At 51.0% G+C, this 20,670-nt stretch overlaps 1 protein-coding gene and 1 long non-coding RNA gene across 3 annotated transcripts in view; one reads left to right on the top strand and one right to left on the bottom strand.

Moving 5' to 3' along the window:
- Window positions 1-512: 512 nt before the first annotated feature.
- Window positions 513-20,670, bottom strand: part of TCEA3 (transcription elongation factor A3) — a 38,300-nt gene continuing 18,142 nt past the window's right edge. For both annotated transcript variants that reach the window (XM_053898816.1, XM_053898817.1), the window contains 6 exons: window positions 13,139-13,302; window positions 12,910-12,965; window positions 9,402-9,557; window positions 4,625-4,771; window positions 2,841-2,912; window positions 513-626 (listed from right to left, as the gene is read on the bottom strand). In XM_053898816.1, the coding sequence (XP_053754791.1) occupies window positions 618-626; window positions 2,841-2,912; window positions 4,625-4,771; window positions 9,402-9,557; window positions 12,910-12,965; window positions 13,139-13,302 (604 nt within the window). In that variant the 3' untranslated portion in view covers window positions 513-617. The remainder of the gene's footprint in view (window positions 627-2,840; window positions 2,913-4,624; window positions 4,772-9,401; window positions 9,558-12,909; window positions 12,966-13,138; window positions 13,303-20,670) is intronic.
- On the top strand, window positions 4,768-11,146 carry LOC109274295 (uncharacterized). Its single transcript, XR_002083528.2, has 3 exons — window positions 4,768-5,506; window positions 6,517-6,569; window positions 9,907-11,146. It is a non-coding gene; the product is annotated as an uncharacterized LOC109274295 (long non-coding RNA).

Here is a 20,670-nt window from a genome sequence, read left to right as displayed (position 1 = left end):
GGCATTGCTGTACCTTTCGCTCAGAAAGCCTGAGCTCAAGATGATCTGCTCCCTGCCTAGAGGGACTGGGTCTGGAGTCCTTAAAGGTGCCCAAAGCCAGCATAAACAGGGCATCGCAGAGAGTCTGGGAAGAGATGAGAAGTAAAAATCTTTCTACACGGCACGGGAGTCCCATCTGCCTATGCCAAACTGTGTGCATGCTGTTCTGCACGTGTGACTCTGGGGGGTTGGGGGGGTGGTAAGATTTGTGTCCGGTTGGTATTTTTCAATTTGGAAAAAGCTGAGAGGTTGGGATGTGAGGGAGGCGCCTCAAAGCAAAGGACTGCCAGCCCACATTCTAAGGCAGGACACCTCGGGCATGAAGCCTCTAAGCTCCTGCAAGAGGTTTGTCAACACAGACTCTTAGCGTCGCATCCCAATTATGCTACCCCATTAGCGTATATTAATAACTGATTATTAACATGCAAAAGACTTCTCCCTCTGATCCCTAAGACCCCATTCAGAGTTCAGCATTTTTCTTCATCTTAATTTTTATTTTTTTCTCCAGCTAGATTGGCTTAGTGCTTTCTCTTTGTTCTTCCTCACCTTGTTCACTGAAATCCTGGCTGGCGGTTCCATCAGCAGAACTACAAAATCAAAAAGGCAGTAACATTTTAGAGCTTTCCCTGTGTCACCCAAGGAGGCCAGGGGGCAGACGGAGGGGACATGAAAAAGAAGGTAGTATCTGGAGCCACACAGACCAGAATCCAAATCCCAGCTCTGCCGTTATTAGCTGTGTGGCCTTGAACAAATCACTCATCTGTAAAATGGGATCAGAGCGCTGGCCAATGCAAGAAGATAGCAGGTGATAAATGAGTGAAAATCTGATGCCAGGTATGTGGTGGGCTTTTAATTCATGGTCAAAAACATCGCTGTGATTACCATTAAGCCTCCCACATGGCAATGGACACTACCTGAAAATCAGAAGTCACGTAGCTACTACCTCTAGTGAGCCCTGCCTCTCCAACTAAGAGATGAGGGCGGGGAGCTGGATTCACAGCATGCAGAATGTCCTTTTCCCAACTGTAAAAATTACAAGAGCTACCATTTGTTGAGCACTTCCTCTGGGATAGGCAACATTACATCCTGACCATCACTGTATGAGGTAGACACTATATATCACTCCCATTTTTGTAGGTAAAGGAGCAATTCAGACAGGTTAAGTGACTTACTCAAACTCCCATAATACCAGTAGGTAACAAACGGACCGTAATAAGAGTGGTGGTTTCTATGTGTCAGCACATATGTGCTCAGGGCTTTTTTTTTTTTTTTTTTTTCTGGTATAGTTGTACAGGTTGTTCACTGCACAAGAGAGCCTGGCCACAGGGCAAATTGGGGCTGAAACTTAGCTCCTGCCCCGTCTGCCTAGTGCTGTATCCTGGTGCAAGGCTGGGTTCACTTGGAGGCAGGGAGACCCTTTTCCGATTTGACAAAGATACCATACGTGCTATCAGAAGCCCTGTTAATGTTGTATTTGTATTACCTTCTCTAATCCTCAAAACAGCTCTGTGGACTAGATATTAACACTCGCATTTTATAAATGACGAAATTCAGGCCTGGCAAGTTCAGGTCACTCAGCAAAGTCGCTTTGTAAGTGATAAACCTAGAATCCAAAACTGATATCAAAGCCCATGCTCTAAACCCCAAGGCCACTACACTGGCCCCATCCCTAAGTGTTCAATAAGTGAATAAAGGAAAAATACATCATCATCTGACTTTCACCTTAAAAAACAACAGTGGTTCTAATGAGGCTCCAGGGCTATCAAGGCCTTTAGTAAGGTTGCAGAAAACTTAATCGATCAGGAATTTGGAGTACTGTCTTTCAGTGCTCCAAACTGTGCCGGCTTTATGCTCGCTAAGTATTTTTCAGTGGCTCAATTTCCTCGCCTGAGAGTGAGAGGAATATTTCTCATAGTTGTTCGCAAAGCGTGTATGCATACGTGATGATCTTCGCATCGACCATGGGAGAAACGCATCACCATCACCCTTTTGCTCAGGGAGGTGCATGGCATGCTCAGGGCCACACAGTGGGTAGGGCAGAGGGGGACCTAAAACCAGGGCTCCCGACTCCCAGTCAGTCTTGGGCTCCTTGCCAAGTACCTGAGAACTTTCGGGGCACCTGCAGCCTGCCTGGTGGCCCAGGCTGCACACAGTGCACGTGCAAGTCAGACGGTACTGGAAACTGACATGAATCACATGACCACACTGAGTCTTTTCAGAAGACGTGGCAGGAAGGAGCACTCTGGTAGGAGTGTGTGCTTGGTTCCCATGCCCTAAAACAAAACCTCTGCCTTTGCAGGGGCCGGAGCAGCCCAGATTACAGTCTTGGGTAATTTAGGGCTTTTCCAGGGCTGCCTTATGAAGAGAAGATGACCTGGGAGCGCTTGGTGGCAACGCCCCCTGACAGGGCTCAGCCTTGCGCTCACCCCTGGCTGTGCTGGGCAGGGTTCAAAGGAAATTGCATCTGCGAAAGAACTCTGCAAAGAGGTGTGGCCCAAATGCAGAGTGCTATCGTTTTTCCTCCCCTCTGTGGATCTCAGGAGGCTGATTGCATCTGTGCTCAAATGACAGACTTGCCCATCCTGTGATAAAATGTGGGCGGCTGCTCCCACCCCAGCCGGGTGGCTTCCCCAACAAAAACATGCACATGCACTCTCTCCCCGCCTCCCCAGCAACCACCCGCCACTATCTCCAGCTCTGCAGGCTGGGAAGCCCCCCTCCTTGGCTGTGGGTATACTACTCCTTATGTGGGGCAGCAGCTGTGGACGACAGGGGAGGGAGAAAGTTACAGACATACAGACCTTCCAGCGATTGCCACATTCATTGCATAAGACAAAGGTAGTCATGGGCTCATCAGCACTGCGTGTCTGCACCTGAGAGAGAACAGGGCTGCTCAGGAATTCACTCCTGTGCTCTAGGACCTGCCGTAGCTCCCACTGTCTGTAGCAGAAGGCCCAAATCCCAGAGCTCGGCACTGTTATTCCCGCCCCACTTTGGCAATTCCCTCATCACTGAGAGCAGCATATCCTTGTCTCTCCTCTCTCAGGTCCATCAGTTCACCTCTAGTGCCTCTCTGGCTCACCCAGCCCTCTGCACTTTCACTTTTGGCCTCGATCCTTCTGAACTGATCTCTCTTCTCTTGCCTCAAGGCCCAGCTCCTACAGGAATGATTCCCTGACTCACCTCTGGACACACCCTCGTGGCTGTGCTCCACTGATCAGAACTTGAGTGAGCTGGGAGCACCCTTAAAGACCATCGAGTTCGTTCCTCATTTTAGAGTTGCAAGAACTGAGGCCCGGAGAGGAACAGGAATTTGAAGATCATTGGATCACGAGGACTAGTTAATACCATGTTTTCTAGTTTCTCGTCCCCTTACCCAAACCATGCAAAAGGCACCGGGCTTCTCAGCAAACCTGTTGAATTTCCAGATTTAACAATTGCTGTTCTGATTTTCTACAGCTGACCCTGGATGACCACGACATGTCCCTCTGCCAACACTCGCCTGTGAATGTGATGTGAGCTGGGAGTCTGTGCGGTGGGAGGTGGTTGCCCGGCTCACGAGGGAGCCCAGCAGCGGGCCAGGAGGACCCGGCTTCGCCCAGCCTCGTTGCTAGAGAGCGGTAGCACCTGAAGGAGGGTAACAGTGGGGTTTCTCTGTGCAGGGAGAGCTCTGCTGACGGGCCGTTTAGTTCTTTCTGGTAGGGAGGTAATCACTCCACAGGAAGCACATCACTCCGCGTGGAAATGTGCTTGGAAGGAAGCAGGAGGCTTACAAAAACACCTCTGAAATCCTGAACGGGAATTCTTTGAGAGACTTCTCCCGAATGGCAAGGCCGGCTGTATTTCTGCTGCAGCCAAAGATTCCCGCGGGCAAGGCGTTCTTGCTAAATCTTGGCATGTCCGGCAGACGGAGGGATGAGTGGAGTTCTAACGTGACTAGGTACAAGTTAGAATCCAGGAATATTGGTGTCCCAAGAACATAACACGTACAACCCAGAAACGGAAGGCAGTTTTCGGGCATTAAGTCTTTCAGAGAAGGGGGTTCCCCAGCCTTCTAAATTCCCTGTGCCAGGATAGGGGTCTTCACCCTCGGGGCTTGGGGCCGAATCCCTTAAGCTTTACTGGCCAAGTTGGCCGTATCGAAGGCAGAAAAGTCTGGATCTGGGTTTAACAGCATCTCTGCCACTTAGGACCATGTTGGCCATCTTGGACAGAGCTGCGGAGCTTGACCCCTGTCGGGCCTCAGTTTCCCCATGTATAAAGAGGGAGCTAAGTTTTCTATTGCTCAGTTTCTTTCCAACCATCCCATCTGGGACTCTACACGAGTCTACGCCTGGTGAGTCTGCTTCCTCCTCTTCTGGCTTCAGGGCAGGCCAGAGCCTCGTAAACACGCATCCAGGTGAGTCTACGTGCAGCAGAACATTTTCTAGAAGCCACGGTGCATCATGTTGATGTACTGAGAGGTGCCCTTCTCTCTGCAGCCTGGGCTGTTAGCCCTTTCTCCCCCGGGCTCTCCCCGAGGCTCCCTCTGGCTCTGCCCCCCAACCCCCTTCCCTGTGCCCCCACAGCCTCTCCTCTCCCGCACCTGGTTGTAGGTACAATTCTTCTTCTTGCACTTGCTGCACTGGAAGAGGTCAGTGGTGGTGCCGCCAGTCTTGGCCATCTGGTGCTCACGGATAGCCTCCTGGGTCATGGCATTCCTCAGTTCCCTCAGCTCATCACTGGCCATTTCCTGGAAAGAAATGAGTCTGCCCTTCAGGGATAAAGAGTCCCAGGAGCCCTGCCCCCCATCCAGTTTCTAGGGAGCCCGAACAGAGGAGAGGGGAACATGCTGGCTTGAGGACAAGGAGCCGGAGGGAGGCCTGGAGTCCTGGCCTTGGCCCAGCTGAGGAAAGGCCATTCCCAAAGAGCCCCCATTCTGCTTCGGGTGGACGGGCAAACCTGCAGGCAGACTCTGAGCAGGCCACGAGCGGTAGGGCGCGTGCCGGAGAGCAGAAGGCAAATAGCTTCCAGCCCGGGGTCAACATCTTGTATACATTTCCTCAGATCTGGTGCTCGCCCTGCCGGCCAGGACCTCGGGTACCTGCCTAAACCTTCCTGCTTGAACTGGCTGGACCGTGACCACCTGATCTGTCATGTTCCCCTTATCCTTCCAGTTTGGACTTGACCCAGGGCCCTTGATCCAAACTGTGATCACTGCCTAGTCCATTCTGCCTGCTGGGGACCTTGACCTCAACTATCCATGACTTGCTGCTGCTACCCTGACCCAAGTGGGACCTGAAGCTCCTGGGTGCACGAGCTTAACTGCTCACCTGCATCACAGAACATCTTTGTCTTTAAGCTCCCATAGAACAGAGTCTCCTGTCTCCCATCAGCTTACTGCAGACACTCAGTGTTTGCATTATCCTGCCTTGATCCACCTGCCTGGCCATTCCGACTCCTCCACTCAAACTGGAGAGAGCTCTAGGTAAGTTTGGTTTGGGGGGAGGGAGGGCAGCCGGAGCTAACGTTAAAATGAGGCCTTGGCACTGGCTAAACATTGTCATTGTTGCTGTCTATCCTGACTCCTTAAACCACGGAAAACAGAGCTGGCACAAAGGTCAAGTGATTTTGGTGTGCCGACCACGGAGTTATCACCACTTGGGCCTCCTGATGAAATGCACATTCCTATGAATCCAAAATTCTAAGGGCGGGCCTGGGAATTTGACTAGTGCCCTCAAGTTATTCCGGTGGGTGCAGATGTTTAAGTCCTACTGTATTAAGTTCAAGGACCAGGTCCTAACCATTGGCAGGGGTATACAGGAAAACAAGTCAACCTGGGGCGATACAAGCAAAAAGCAGCTGACTTTAATTTGGAGGGACATCCAGAGCTCAATGCATGCATTCATTCAAAATGTATTGGATGTCAATTTATTGAATGCCTTTAGCTGCATTTTGTGTGCTCATGAACAGGCCTTAGCCAGAGGGGTGACCAATTTCCATCGTGTAAATACTCCTACCACTGCCCCTGAGCCCTAAGGATTCAGATACCAAGGTCTGGTTCCTGTCCCCAGGCAATGCTAATCTGGTAGTGTAGCCAAGTGTTTAGACAGGATTGTAGGACAGCATATGAAGTACTTAAAGCCAAGGTATACAAAGTACGGGGGGGGGAAGGGGGGGCGGGGGGGGGGAAGCCCAGGGTACGTGGCTGACTGCTTGGGGGCAGGGGAGGCTCACTAAAGAAGACACCTTAACCGGTCTTGAAAGATAAGCAGGAGTACCCAAGGGAGATGGCAGCTATAGAGAAAGAGAACAACAGATGCAAAAGATCAGACCAGAATAACACATCTGGGGAAGGGTGTCTGGGGTGTGTTCAAGGTGAGGAGTGTGGCAGATGTGGCTGGGGGGCGGATTGTGGAAAGAGGGTCTTGTGTGAGAGAGAACAGAGAAACACCCACTCACCAGTCCATTGGCCTATCTCTGCCCTGCCTCGCCTAGGAGGAGGCAACGTCAAGGCCACAGGGAGGAAGTACAGCGCTATGGAAAATAAGGTAGGAAATGAGGAAAGTACGGTGGGAGAGGACACTGGTCCTCGCGTGTATACATCGTTAGAGGAGGACCCCGAATATGAACCCAACGTGTGGCGCAGCTAGGACGGGTCAGGCATGGGTCTCAGTGCCGGCTGAGCAGAGAACAGACAAAACCCGTCTCCTCATGGTGCTGACAGTAGATCCACTCACCAGCTCTAAAGAACATCTCAGAATTGACCCCATTCTGTAATGTGTCTGGGTAGAGGGGAGAAGAGAAAAGGAAGAATGAGGAAGAGTCAGGGAGACACAGGATGCAGTGAGGGACACCCGTGCAGCAGGCATCCGCTGTCCCAGGCTCTTCCTGATGGCAACTCCCTGTCCCCTGAGCCACAGCACAACGGATAGCCCAACCCGGAACCGTTATTTTTCTTATTGGAGCAAAAATGGTCTTCTATTTCTTATAGAAACTTCCTGCCTGGGGCAAAAGATGACCCCAAGATGAAGGTCTCCTCTGATTCAGCACTTGGGTTACTGGCAGGGGACAGGGTCCTTGGTGGCTGGCCCTGTGGAGGGCCTGCTAAGTTCTTGGCTTGCTCCTCTTGGTCTGGTCAGCCTCTTCTTGGGCCTGGGTTGACCACCTGATTCTCTCGCTCTGTTCTAGTGAACAGTCCTTGGGTGGGGCTAGACCATCCACATGTCTGGCTCGGTCAGTTGCTGTGCTGGGACTTCTGGAGCCTGCCTTGGCCTTAACCCAGACACAGCTCCATTCTGACCTCTAGCTTCTGCGATCTTGCTGGGTTTGGCTCAAACCTGTGTCTACACCTTGCTCTTGGTTCTCCTGGGCCTGATTTCCCAATGCCTTGGATTGCCCAGAAGAGTCTCTTGATAGCATTCCTACAATGCGTACACAAAGAAGTAGAGGGACCCCAGAGGCATAGAGTGAGGGCCAGGGAGGAGGAAACACAAGGCTCGGCTTTCACGAAAAGTCCCAGCTCCTCCTCGCAAGGAAAGAGAATACACCGTAAAGCCAAGTTGCGATTTGTAACTCTGGGCATGTGTTGCTGTTTGCCTAAAAAGATCAGATATTTTGGGGGCGCCTGGGTGGCTCAGTCGGTTAAGCGGCCGACTTCGGGTCAGGTCGCGATCTCATGGTCCGTGAGTTCAAGCCCTGCGTCGGGCTCTGTGCTGATGGCTCAGAGCCTGGAGCCTGCTTCCGATTCTGTGTCTCCCTCTTTCTCTGACCCTCCCCCGTTCATGCTCTGTCTCTCTCTGTCTCAAAAATAAATAAACGTTAAAAAAAATTAAAAAAAAAAAAGATCAGATATTTTGAATTAAGCAGAAAGATAATCCTGGTCTACCTGTGCCAAGCTCCCCATTTTATCGTAAAACCAGGGCCCTCTCTTATTTGAGATATTTGAGGAAACCAACGAACAGAAAAATGTACACGCGCCCACTACATTTCACACACACACAGAGGCACACCCTTGCCACCAGTTTCAGAGGGTTCCCAGACATCCTGAGGCGCACCCGGAACGCCACGATCCCAGTGCATTTCCCCTCCCCTTGTCTAGGCCACTTGGATTGAGAGGTGCTTCAGCAGTGCAATCCGAGTGCTTGCGGGAAACCCCCTCTATCAACTCCGGCAACAGGGAGCTGCTCATACCTAAGGGTGTACAAAAGGTGTTTCCACGGCGTGGGCTCTGAAATAAACAGATCTGGGCTCAGACTCTCATCTGTCACTTACTAGTTGTGTGTGGCCTCAGTTTTCTCTGCTATAAAGTGGGCATAATATTTCCTCTTCCACAGCATGGTGCTGGGGGTTACACGAAATGGTCAGTGAATGAGCTTATCGTATACAAATTCTGGGGAGCACTCTACACATATTAACTTGAACACTTCACATATATTAATTCCTCAATCCTTCCTGAGATAGCGGTTCTTCTTATTATTCCTGTTTCGCAGATGAGAAAACTGAGGCACAGAGGGGTTAAGTAGCTTGTCTAAGACCACCCAGCTCAGTGAGAGAAGCAGAACTCAAACTCATGCACTTTGGCACAGTTCTGAAGCTGCTAAACACTGCACAGACTTCCTCGAACAGGCTTGTTTCCTTTTCCTTCCCTTAATGACCCCTTTAAGCTGGGTCAATCCTTCCCTCCTGTAAGTTCCTCCTGGTGGCTCTATCGCGGCTCTTACCACCTCTGTATGCATAAATTTGAAAATACGTCTGTCTCCCCACCTAGGGCTGTGCTCCATGGAGATAGGGACCGCTATTCTGGCTTGCGCCCAGAGCTGCATAACGGGATATAGAACTGAACGAGGCAGAAGAAGGAGGTAGATAACAAAGCAGTAAAGAGTGGGTGCTCTGGGGCCAGGGAGCTTGGACATTTTCTTTTTCTTAAAGATTTAAATTTTTTTCAAAGAAAACCCTACGCCCAACGCGGGGCTCGAACTCACAACCCTGAGATCAAGAGTCGCTTGCTCTACCGACAGAGACAGTCAGGTGCCCCTGGCTTTGACATGTTCTAGCCGTGTGCATGGCCAACTCAGCGAACTCCTCGGAGCCTCCGTGTCCTCCTCTGTAAAGTGAGGACAATAAACAACTTCTACCTAGTGTGAAGATACAATCAGCCGATGAGCCCAAAGCACTGAGCGCAGTGCTTAATTCATATGAGCTGTGTTCGCTCTCCTGACGGCCCAGAAGCCTGGAGGGAAGGGGAGTCTGCAGTGGGCTGGCTGAAAAAGCCCCCCGGCTCATCTCCACTGAGTCACAAACCGCTGCCTCTCAGGCGTGGGCCAAGCCGGCGGGGCCTGGCCTCCTGCCCCACCATGCGGAGGCCCCAGCCCCACTCTCACCTCTGCCGTCATCTTGGCAATGAGCCCAGCAGAGATGGCCCCGCTGAGCACATTCCTCCTCAGGCTGGGGTTCCTGGGGTCCTTGAGGTTGCTGATCCGGCTGCGTACCCGGTTCCGGTACTTCATGTCCGTGCTCTTGAGCTCCTGGTAGATATGTGACACAGTCAAGGGCCAGCGAGCCACTCGTGGAGGGGCACAGAAGGTTGGGGAGCCACTCCCCAAAGCCCGAGGAGCCCCAGGACCATCGGTTCCTCTCCTTGGACTAGTACAGGGGTTGGGCACCCGTGTGGCCTCTGACTCCCACAGTGGAGATCTCGCTCAGGGCATTTGGGGTCAGCTACGCATCCCGAACGAGAGACGGTCTCTCTGGTGAGATCAGGCCACAGCAAGCACTGTGGTGTCAGGACCCCAGGGATGGGCATCCTGCGTTTGTCGAGCCTTTTGTGTGACTCAGGTGAGTCACGTGACTTCTTTGTGTCTCTGTTTCCTAATTTATAAAATACAGGGCTGTGCCGAGCATTCAGCAAGCCGTACCGCGTGATGCACCAGCCTGGTGTCTGGGACATCAAGTGCTCAACACGAAGGGGCTGTGAAGATGAGGACACTGATAAAGGTATCCCCCAGTTTCGAAGGGCCTCTGGACGTTGTGAGTCCGGCTACCGGAGGAAAACGTAAGATTGGGAGGCCCAGGTTGAAGGCTCTAAGAGGTATTGCAATAAACACATCATTGTGTTTAACTTGGTGTTTCCAACATATTACAGGATAGAGACACCTCCCCGCTTCCCCCTTTCTTTCTAGGAATACCGACCCCCATGCCATGGGACCCACTTTGGGAATTGCTGGTCAGAGTTACTTCTCTCATGAACAGATAAGGAAGCTAAAGGCTTAGAAAGGATGTGGGCCCTTGCTCAAGGTCACGTGGCAAATTCCCGGCAGAGACAGGGCTGGAAGCCAGACCCCCTCCTGACGGTAATGCTCTCTCCACTCACTCAGCAGGAAGTCGCCCCTGACCACCGACCACGGTGAGTTCTCTGTCCAGACGCTGCCTCCCAGACAGGCCGCCCACCCCCTCCTCCCTTCTCCATCCTCTGGAGGAGCGCAGGGAGCACAGCCGCGTGTTCTCCGTCTCCCACGCCAAGCAGAGTCAGGAAGGCAAGCCCTCTGCTGGGAAGAGCCACATACGAGAAAGAGACTGTGGGGACTACGGACACATGCAAACGGCTGCCTTGCTACAAGCAGTGGGAGGAAAGGTGCTGTTATCTATTTTTTCCTGTTCCTGCTGTGTTCATGCTGTTTGTACAGTAACAGCCTGAAAAGAAAGAACGTGCCATAATGCATGTGAAAGTCGAAAGATTTGTTTAAAAATGTGCGTTTGGGATTCCTGGAGGTGTGTATCTGCTTGATATGGGGGGGACAGGAGGGCCGGCAGCACTGTCATCAGCCTCTCCCTGACTCTGTCTCCGTTTCCTGAGATCACAGGGCAGCAGGATGAGGTGGAGCACGGGCCTGGGGGTCACTGACCCCTTCAGAGGAGCACGGCCCTACACTGCCGTGTCAGTGCAAGGTCACTCCAAAGAGAACAGACCTTTTTAGGACACAGAGCATTCAAGCCCCCGAACTTATCCTCCTCCTTACCTCCCATCTTCTTCTTTTTTTAAAAAATTTTTTAACATTTATTTATTATTGAGAAAGAGAGAGACAGAGCATGAGTGGGGGAGGGGCAGAGAGAGGGGGAGACACAGAATCCAAAGCGGGTCCAGGCTTTGAGCCGTCAGCACAGAGCCCGACGCGACACGGGGCTTGAACTCACGGGACTGCGAGATCATGACCTGAGGCGATGTCGGTCGCTTAACCAACTGAGCCACCCAGGCGCCCCCTTACCTCCCATCTTCTAAGAACAAAGGGCTCGATGCAGCTCTGATTTCCTATCCTTCAGGAGAGGGACATTCGGTGAAGGAAGAGGAGGAGGAAAGGCCAGGTGTGGAACTATGAACCGGATCACCCACCTTTGTTTCAATTTTTTTTAACATTTATTATTTTTGAGAGAGAGAAAGACAGACAGAGAGCAAGCAGTAGAGGGGCAGAGAGAGGGCGTCTACAGAATTGAAAGCAGGCTCCAGGCTCTGAGCTGTCAGCACAGAGCCCGAAGCGGGGCTCGAACTCACAGACCTCGAAATCACGACCTGAGCTGAAGTCGGCCGCTTAACCGGCTGAGTCACCCAGGTGCCCCAACCCACCTTTGTTTCAAACTGAGCCTGAAGGTGGAAGGGACCTGTCTGAAGGGACATCCGTTTGGAGGAAACAAAGACAAAGCTCAGAGTTCTGATACCTGGTGCTCTATGCTCCTGGATCAAATGGGATTTATGACAATGTATCTGGTGAGGTGCTGGGACAGCTCGGGACATGCCCGTTCATAATTAAATGATGGTGGAGGGGAACTCCCAGAAAATATGTCAGAGGATATAAAGGTAGGACTCAGGCAGGAAGTGGCAACAGGCAAGCTTGTTGACCATGGTCAGCCCAGACTGACCAGGGACCCTCCCCAACAGACTGAGCTCCCTAGGTAGCCCAGTCACAGTCAGAACCCCTCTCCCCTGGGGATTCTGTCCCCTTCCCTCTTTGATAGGCAAAGCTTTGTCTCTCCAGTAAAAGATAGCCCATGCATTCATTGGGGCACATTGTGGGATTTTCTTTCCCAAGACAACAATCTTTCGGTGCAATGAGCCCACATCCCTCCAGTGGTCACCTCCTCTGTCTATACAGCCCCCCCCTCAAAAAGGGGGAGAACGGGCCATGTGTAAAGAACTCAGGACATGGAATCCAAAGGCCAAGGTTTTTAGTCAAGCTGTGACACCCAGTAGTTCTCGAGCCTCGGTTTCCTCATCCGTAAAATGGGAACAACAGCCCCTGCCTCACAGAGATTGTGACAATTGGCAGAAGTAGGAAGTATCAACTGCCCATCACAGTGCCTGGTATATAGTAGGGAATCAAAAATGGGAGCTGTTCTCTTCAGAGGACGGAAGAGGGGAGAAGGCTGAGCATGAGAAACGCTGTCCTCCCCACCTGCTCTGACACTTGACACTGCAACCCAGCCATATGATGAGCCGACCTGTTTAGCACAGCAGTTGAACCCTCCGCTTCTAGAGTCACACTTTCTGGGTTCAAATCCCAAGTCTACCACTACTATTAGCTGTAGGAGCTTTGGCAAGCGACTTAACCTCTCCGAGCCTGGGACCTCGCACTTGTAAAATGGGATTAATCGGTGAACCTACCTTGCGGGATTGTTCTCAACCTTGAACGAGGTACTGCTCATACACAGCTTAGCAAGAGGCTGGCAGGTGCAAGACTTAATAAATGGTAGCTAGAATGAAGAACTCCAGTTCAGAGGCAGAGCAGGGGGCTGGCCCCGAGCCCTTCCCCTCCCCCTCACTGTCCTGGGTCCCTTGCACTTGGGAGACCTGCTCCTGGCGTCCGGGCACCCACAGCCCTGGCACAGCTCAAGGATATGATCTTCGATTTCTGATGCCATTTTGTCACAATTGACTCCATAATCCTTGTAATCATCTAAAAGAGATTCAGGAAGCACAGGCATTAGCCAGACATGACCTTGGCAGTGGAGCCTACCCATGCAGGGGACTGTAGCATCCTGTTCCACTCCCATGGCACTGAGAAAGACTGCATCTCATTTGCCCTTGGGAAGCCCTTCCCTCCCCTGCCCCTGGCCCAGGCCCTCTCACCTTCGGCCTTCAAGGCTGCTGAGAGCATCTCCACACACTTGTCCCGCACCGAGTCCCCTGTGAGATAGCAGGGTGCCAGGAGGCAGATGGAGGGGGCAAAGGTGGGGGTCGAGGGGCTGGTGGGTGTTTTGGGGGTCTCTGCTTTCGATTTGCTGCTGTTTGATCTGAGGATGACAAACAGTAATAGACATCTTGACATTAAGCGAATAAAGCATCCACTGAGCACCACTCTGGATGTTTCTGTGGGCGATCTCCCTTACTCCTCATGACAGCCCTCTGAGGTAGGTGCTATTTTTAGGCGCTTGACATGGATCATCTCATTTAATCCTCACGACACCCCCATGAGGCTGGTGCTATTCTTATCTCCATTTTCGAGATGCACTTTAAAGTGAATTGCACAGATGGTTGCATTTGAAATAATTTGACTCTGGTCACACACCTGGGGGAACCGGAACTAAAACCCACCGGAGTTGAAATCCGGTGCCTAGGCTCCTAACCAACCACTCTGCTCTGCTGGTTACAGGGAAGCATAACAGGGTTTGAAATCATACTACAGTCCATTAGATACCATGCGAGGTGCTCTATCTTCTTACTGAACCATTTACTCACTCATCCAGTAAATACTTACTAGACACTTATTCCACAGGTCTGGATAAAGCAGACAAGTTAGGAGAGCTCCCTTCCTCAAGGAGCCGGCAGCCTCTTGAATGGTGAATTTACCACCATTGAAGAGGGCGGGCCTTACCATGTGCCAGGCAACTTTCGGAATATTTTCTAATTTAATCTTCACAGCAGCTCTAGGAATCGGATACTCTTCTCTTCCTCGTTTGCAGATGAGGAACTGGTTACGTCATCGTGACCTGAACCCAAGTCTGTCTGATTGCAAATTCTCCACTCTTAACTCCTAAGATTCACTCACTGCCTAAGAACGATCTCATTTTGGTTTGGGCTTAAAAACCCACAAATATATATACAGGGGGCGCCTGGGTGGCTCAGTCGGTTTAGCGCCCAACTTCAGCTCAGGTCATGATCTCATGGGTCGTGAGTTCGAGCCCCGTGTTGGGCTCTGTGCTGACAGTGCAGATTCTCTCTCTGCACCTCTCCTGTTTGCTCTTTTCTCTCAAATGAGTAAGCATGAAAAGGAAAACATTTGGGGCGCCTGGGTGGCTCAGTCGGTTAAGCATCCGACCTCAGTTCAGGTCACGATCTCGCGGTCCGTGAGTTCGAGCCCCGCGTTGGGCTCTGGGCTGATGGCTCAGAGCCTGGAGCCTGCTTCCGGTTCTGTGTCTCCCTCTCTCTCTGCCCCTCCCCCGTTCATGCTCTGTCTCTCTCTGTCTCAAAAATAAATAAACGTTAAAAAAAATTAAAAAAAAAAAAGGAAAACATTTGATAATCATGAGTGGTCACTCTAACCGGATGGCTCAGACAGGCTTCCTGTCTTCCTGTTCTCAAGGAGCTGCCAACAAAGGAGGAAGCAACCCATGTGCCCAGTGACGGATGGATGGATAAGCAGAATGTAGTATATAACACAATGGAATATTACTCAGCCACAGAAAGGAGTGGAATCCATATAGACGAATGAAATTCCAACACCTGGTACAACGTGGATGAGTGTCCATGAATGGAAGACATTATAAGTGAAATAAGCCAGATACAAAAGGACAAAAATATTGGGGGCGCCTGGGTGGCTCAGTCGGTTGAGCATCTGACTTCGGCTCAGTCATGATCTCAGGGCTTGTGAGTTCAAGCCCCGCACTGAGCTCACTGCTGTCAGCACGGAGCCTGCTTTGGATCTTCTGTCCCCCACCAACACCCCCCCCCCGCCCTCTGCCCCTCCCTTGCTTGCATGCTCTCTCTCTCTCTCTCTCAAATAAAAATAAAATCTTAAAAAAAAAAGGACAAATTTTGTATGATTCCACTTACGTGGAGTACCTGGAATAGTGAAATGCATAGAGACAGAAAGGGGAATGGTGGATGCGGGGGCTGGAGGAGGGGGAAATGGGGCGATAATGTTTAATGGGAACACAGTTTCAGTTTGGGAAGATGAGAATGTTCTGGTGATGGCTGCACAACAATGTGAATGTACTTAATACCACTATACACTTAAAAAATGGTTAAAACGAGGGGTGCCTGGGTGGCTCAGTTGGTTAAATGTCCAACTTCGGATCAGGTGATGAGCTCACAGTTCGTGGGTTTGAGCCCCTCATCGGGCTCTGTGCTGACAGCTCAGAGCCTGGGGTCTGCTTCAGATTCTGTGTCTCCCTCTCTCTCTGCCCCCTCCTGCTCACTCTCTCTCTCAAAAATAAATAAAACATTAAAAAATCTATTTATTGGTTAAAATGGCTACATTTTATGGTATGTTTATTTTGACACAATAAAAAATCTGGGGCGCCTGGGTGACTCAGTTAAGTCTCTGACTTTGGCTCAGGTCATGATCTCACGATTTGTGGGTTCAAGCCCCACATCGGGCTCTGTGCTGACAGCTCAGAGCCTGGAGCCTGCTTCGGATTCTGTGTCTCCCTCTCTCTCTCTGCCCCTCCCCTGCTCCCATTCTGTCTCTTTCTGTCTTTCAAAAATGAATAAACGTTAAGAATTTTTTTTAAATAATAAAATAAATCTATATAGGAACTTCACTGAATAAGAATAACCATCAAATGTGAAATACACAACGCTCACTCATCTGTCTTACATATCTGGTAAGTCTTACTCCACTCAGCCTGATGAAATATCTTTTTTCTTATGCTGAAAAAAAAGGCTAAAATGGCACATGCTGTTACACACTATCTTCTCACAATAAAAGAAAGTTAGACAAAAAGAACAAAGTGCTGACACAGGTACAGGTGAGAGGCTGGAGCGATAGTTGCACGAATGCCTCCCTTTCAGAGCTGCTTCCGCACCACCCTTGGGGTGGGGCCAGGCAGTCGAGACGCCTCCGACCTCACGTCTTGGCTCTTTTCAGGCCAGCCCTCAGGCCTCCGAGGAAAACCGGACTCATGAGAGTTGAAGAAATTTGAGCCCCTTCCTCCGCTCCAGGGTCTTACCACACTGAACTCTTGTGGCAGGTCCTAAAGGGCTGCTGCATTTCTTAATTCCAGGGAGTTCCATTCATATTGTCAGCTGGGTGCCTCCTGGGGTTGTACAGAGCACAACCTGGGCAGGTGCACCAGGCAGCTCTGGAGGTATGGATGCACTTCTTACCTTCAGGAAGACGATGCTGGGCTTCTGAAAAGCCAGGCCCAAGGAATTGTGCCCGAGAGTGAGGCTGACCAAGTAGCCTAGGCTTTGCAGTGTTAAAAATATGGGGTTACGAGATCCTACATCCGACATCCTGCTGAGCCCTCTTCAACGTAGATTCTGCCGGAGACCTCTTCGTTCCTCAACCCTTGCTGTTGGCCTTGACCTTGGATGCCCTCTGTCACCACAGACACCGTTGGACCACTGGGATTCTTGTGTTCTCTGGAGCCTTGAGGTTCCTCAAAGGTGCCTCAGTGCTGCCTCAGGAGTGAGGTGGGCTGGGAAGGGAAGCCTCTGCTCTTCTAAGGTTTATATTTGGAATTCCCAAAAATTTGGTCCAAAGGGATTTCCTGGCCTTTATTTTTTAAATGCAGTTTGAACCTTTCTGTTCCAGATCAACTTACCCCGGATTCGACCCAACCCTGCCTGACAACTGAGTGGCCTGGCAGTGGGCACAGGGGATGGGGAACGTGAGCCCCAACCTGCTGTCTGTTGGGGTCAGATTTCAGTGGGAGGGAAAGGTGTGGGGGAGGGAAGGCTGGGAAGGGTGTAAACTCTAGAGCTTAAGGGGCTGCCTGCAACCGGAACGAATCTCCCCACGCCCAACCCTAGTCCTGGCCACGGGGCTCTCACCTGCGCAGCCACAGTAGCCCTGAAGCTGGTCTCTCGACATCCTCTTGCCCCCCTTACAACCCATTTGCCACACAGAAGCCCAGGGGAACCCTTTTAAAAACTCACAGCTGATATCATAGCTCCCCGCTTCTGACCCTCTAATGGCTTCCAATTACTTTCAGTATAAAGCCAAACTCCTCACTCTGGCCTCCCAGCCCCCCACCCTGCCACATCGGCCCCTGCCTTCCTTCTGACCTAATATCATGCCACACTCCAGTTCACTGAAGACCCCCACTGCACTGCTTCTTTCTCTTCCTTAAATACACCTGTCACTCCCACCACAGTGCCTTTGCACTGGCCGCTCCCTCCTCCTGGAAGGCTCTTCCTCCTCCAGATTGTCTTACAACTGGTCCTTTTCCCCACCAGTCAGGCCCGGCTCACACATCACATCCTCAGGAAGGCCTCCCCTGACCAGCCCAGCCCAGCAGCTTGTCCCTGCCCTGTAACTCTCTGGCGCATGACCTGATTTCTTTCATTCATAGCACTTATCCAAGTCTATAATTAACTTGTTTGTGTGTTTATAAACACTGTCTGCCTCCATCTCCAGACGATAGATTCCAGAGTATAGGGACCCCTTTGGCCGGTTCACCACTGTTTTCCAGCACCTGGAACAGTGCTCTGGGCCAACACTCGATGAACCTTTGTTGAATGAATGAATGTGAGTTGAGGGAGTTGCCCACAAAGAGATGAAAGGCACACCCACAGGGCCTAGATAGAGCTGAATTGCGTGGGCGACAGGTCCTCTTTGGAAGGCTGGTGACCCTGCCCCCTGAGATCGAGAGAGGGAGCTGAGTCAGTGCCTGTCAACTGCCACAACCCAGGCCAACTCATCTCCAGTCATGATGGAGCCCCAGATTCTTCCTGGTGCCCCTCAGTAACCTGCAAACCCCACCACCACATCCTCGGTGTCTATAGGACTCACTAGTAGGGAACCGACACAGGGGAGCCTGGCGCATGCTGCGTGGAAGGAGTCATGATAACAACAGTTTTCACTTGGGGATGCCCACACTGAGTGGTATACTTATTAAGAACAAGCTGCTCCAGAGCCACACTCCGGGGTCAAGGCCTGACACCACCACTCTGTAGCTATGTGACCTTGGGCGAGTAATGGGGATGGCGACAGTACCCATCTCAGAAAGTTTCTGAGAGGATTAAAGCACCTAAGAGAATTCTAGTAATGCAGGGTTAGGTAATTTACATAGCTTGCACAGTAAGTGTCAGAATTATCACCAAGCAGTATGCATTTATTGTGCATTTAAATGGGTTAGGAACAGCGTTAAGCATTTTGTTACCACATTTATGTGTTTAAAAGTTTCTTTGGAGAGAGAACAGGGGAGGGGCAGAGACAGAGGGAGAGAGAGCATCTCAAGCAGGCTCCGTGCTGTCAGTACTGAGCCTGCAGCCTGGCTCGAACTCACGAACCATGGGATCATGACCTGAGCCGAAATCAAGAGTTGGGACACTTAACTGACTCAGCCATCCAGGCGCCCCTTATTACCCCATTTAATTCTTATAAGGACCTTGAAAGGGGGTCATAATTATCCCCATCTTACAGATCAATAGATTGAGGTTCAGAGAGCTGAACTGACTTGCGCAAGGTCATCCAACTAGCAAATGGTAGACTTACACCACAAACCTAGATCTGCCTGCCTTCCAAATTCTTTTCAACACATCTCACTGTGTCCCTAAAAGGCAGAGAGTTTCCCAGAGTCCCCTTACTCAGGTTAGGTTAGGCTGCTTGTTGCATGCCCACTGCCCCTTCCTGGCAGGGCGCTCCCAGCCCGCGTCCCTCCCTCCCCTCGGCTAGGAGCCGGCTGGCTGGCTGGAATTCACGCGTCGGTGGCATTTCAGGCAGCCAGGCTCATTTTGCTTTCAGCGCACACGAGTGGGAACTGCGACAAATTGCAGAGAAGGCATCACTGGCGGAGGTGGGGGTGGGGCGTCGGATTTATCAACAGCTTCCTTCTGCTCCCCGGATGTGCCAGCGCCAGACCCAGTCTGTGATCTGACATCACCAAGCCCTTAGAAAAATTCTCCCGCCCCAGGTAGGAGCAGAGGCACCGGGAGGCCTGCTCGTTGCTCCTGCGCGCCACCTCGAGGGCACTGCCGTTACTACACCGCCAGGCAAGCCTGACTGTTCCGCAAAAAGTCAATCCAGACACCCGGGTTCTAAGGGCAGCTGATAAAGTGCAAACTTCCTCACTGTCACAGTGGTGCCCTTTGTGCTCTGCCCCCTGATGCCCCAGCTACAGTTCCCAGAGCACCATGCTCACTGACGTTACCACACCTTCGCACGTTCCATTCCCACTGCCCGGGAGACTTGGCTTGTCTACCAGGCAAACTCCTTTTTATTTTTCAGTTCTGAGCACAAATACACTTTCTTCCACGAGGTCTTCTTTGACTTCTCAAGTCATATTGAGACACTCTTCCTATGTCCCCATCGAATGTTATAGCTTTGAAAAACATTTTTTGAAAAAAAAAAAAAAAGCATTTGGAAAATAAAAACAGAAAGTATTTTAGTGTCTGCCTCCATGCTAGTGATTAGCTCTATAAAGGCAGAGGTCATGAGTTTAAATCTTTGCCTGGGCTCAGAGGCCACAACTGGTGGGCTCCAGATGTGTTTTCTTTGCCCTACTGTGTCTTAGAAAAATAGGAATATGTTGCCAATATTTAAAATTGGGAGTTTCATATGAAAATGGAGATGTCCCGCTTTCCTTAAAAAGTCAGAAGACATGGAACACAGAGCCTGCGTTTCCATAAAGCAACAAAATAGCTGGGCTGGGCAGTGAGCGCCCCCTTCAGACAGGCAGGTGCTTTCCAGTCTGCCATGGTCTCCACTAGTCACCCACTGGGTGAACACGACCTTGACTCCCGGAGGATGCTAACTTTGCAAGGAAGTGCTCAACAAAGGTGCTGGATGGATGGATCGATGGATGGATTAAAGAGAAAGACGAAATAGAGAGGAAGAGAGTGCAGAAAACAGTCCGGGTAGTGGACAAGGTGGATTTACAAGACTCGCTTCTGTCCCTCTGGATTCCCCACCCCCAATACAGAACCAGCAGGAAATAGTGCAACTGCTCTAAAGACAAACATGGTCTGCTTGACTGACCTTCAGAAAAAGAGTGCATTATGGGAGGGAGTCAGGAGACTTCAAGGTCACCAGACAAAGTCAGGGGACGAGTATGGAGGTATAAATCCTTACACAAACATGAACTGTTTTTATTATAACATCACACCCAGAGCTAGACTAATGATCAGTGTTTCCTTTGGGGATAGAACAATCAATCCTTCATTATGCAAGGCTGTCCTTCGTGTTCTAGGACATTTAACATCTTTGGCTCCTGCCTACAAAATGCCGCGGCACTCCTCCCTCTCTCCCATTGCAGACTGAATGTTTGTGTCCTCCATAAATTCGCATGTTGATGCCCTAACCCCCAATGTGATAGAATGTGGAGGTGAGGCCTTTGAGAGGTAATTAGGTTTAGATGAGGGTGGGGGCCCCACGATAGGATCACTGTCCTTACAAGAAGGAGAGAAATCAGAGCTCCCTGTGTGTGTGTGTGTGTGTGTGTGTGTGTGGTGCAGAGGCAGTGAGAAGGTGGCCGTCTGCCAGCCAGGAATAGGGC

This window comes from Panthera pardus, unplaced genomic scaffold, assembly GCF_024362965.1.
Source record: "Panthera pardus isolate Hobbes unplaced genomic scaffold, ASM2436296v1 HiC_scaffold_11, whole genome shotgun sequence".
NCBI classification, from domain to species: Eukaryota; Metazoa; Chordata; class Mammalia; order Carnivora; family Felidae; genus Panthera; species Panthera pardus.
Note: the sequence above shows the minus strand (reverse complement) of the source record. Positions and strands in the feature narration are given on the sequence as shown.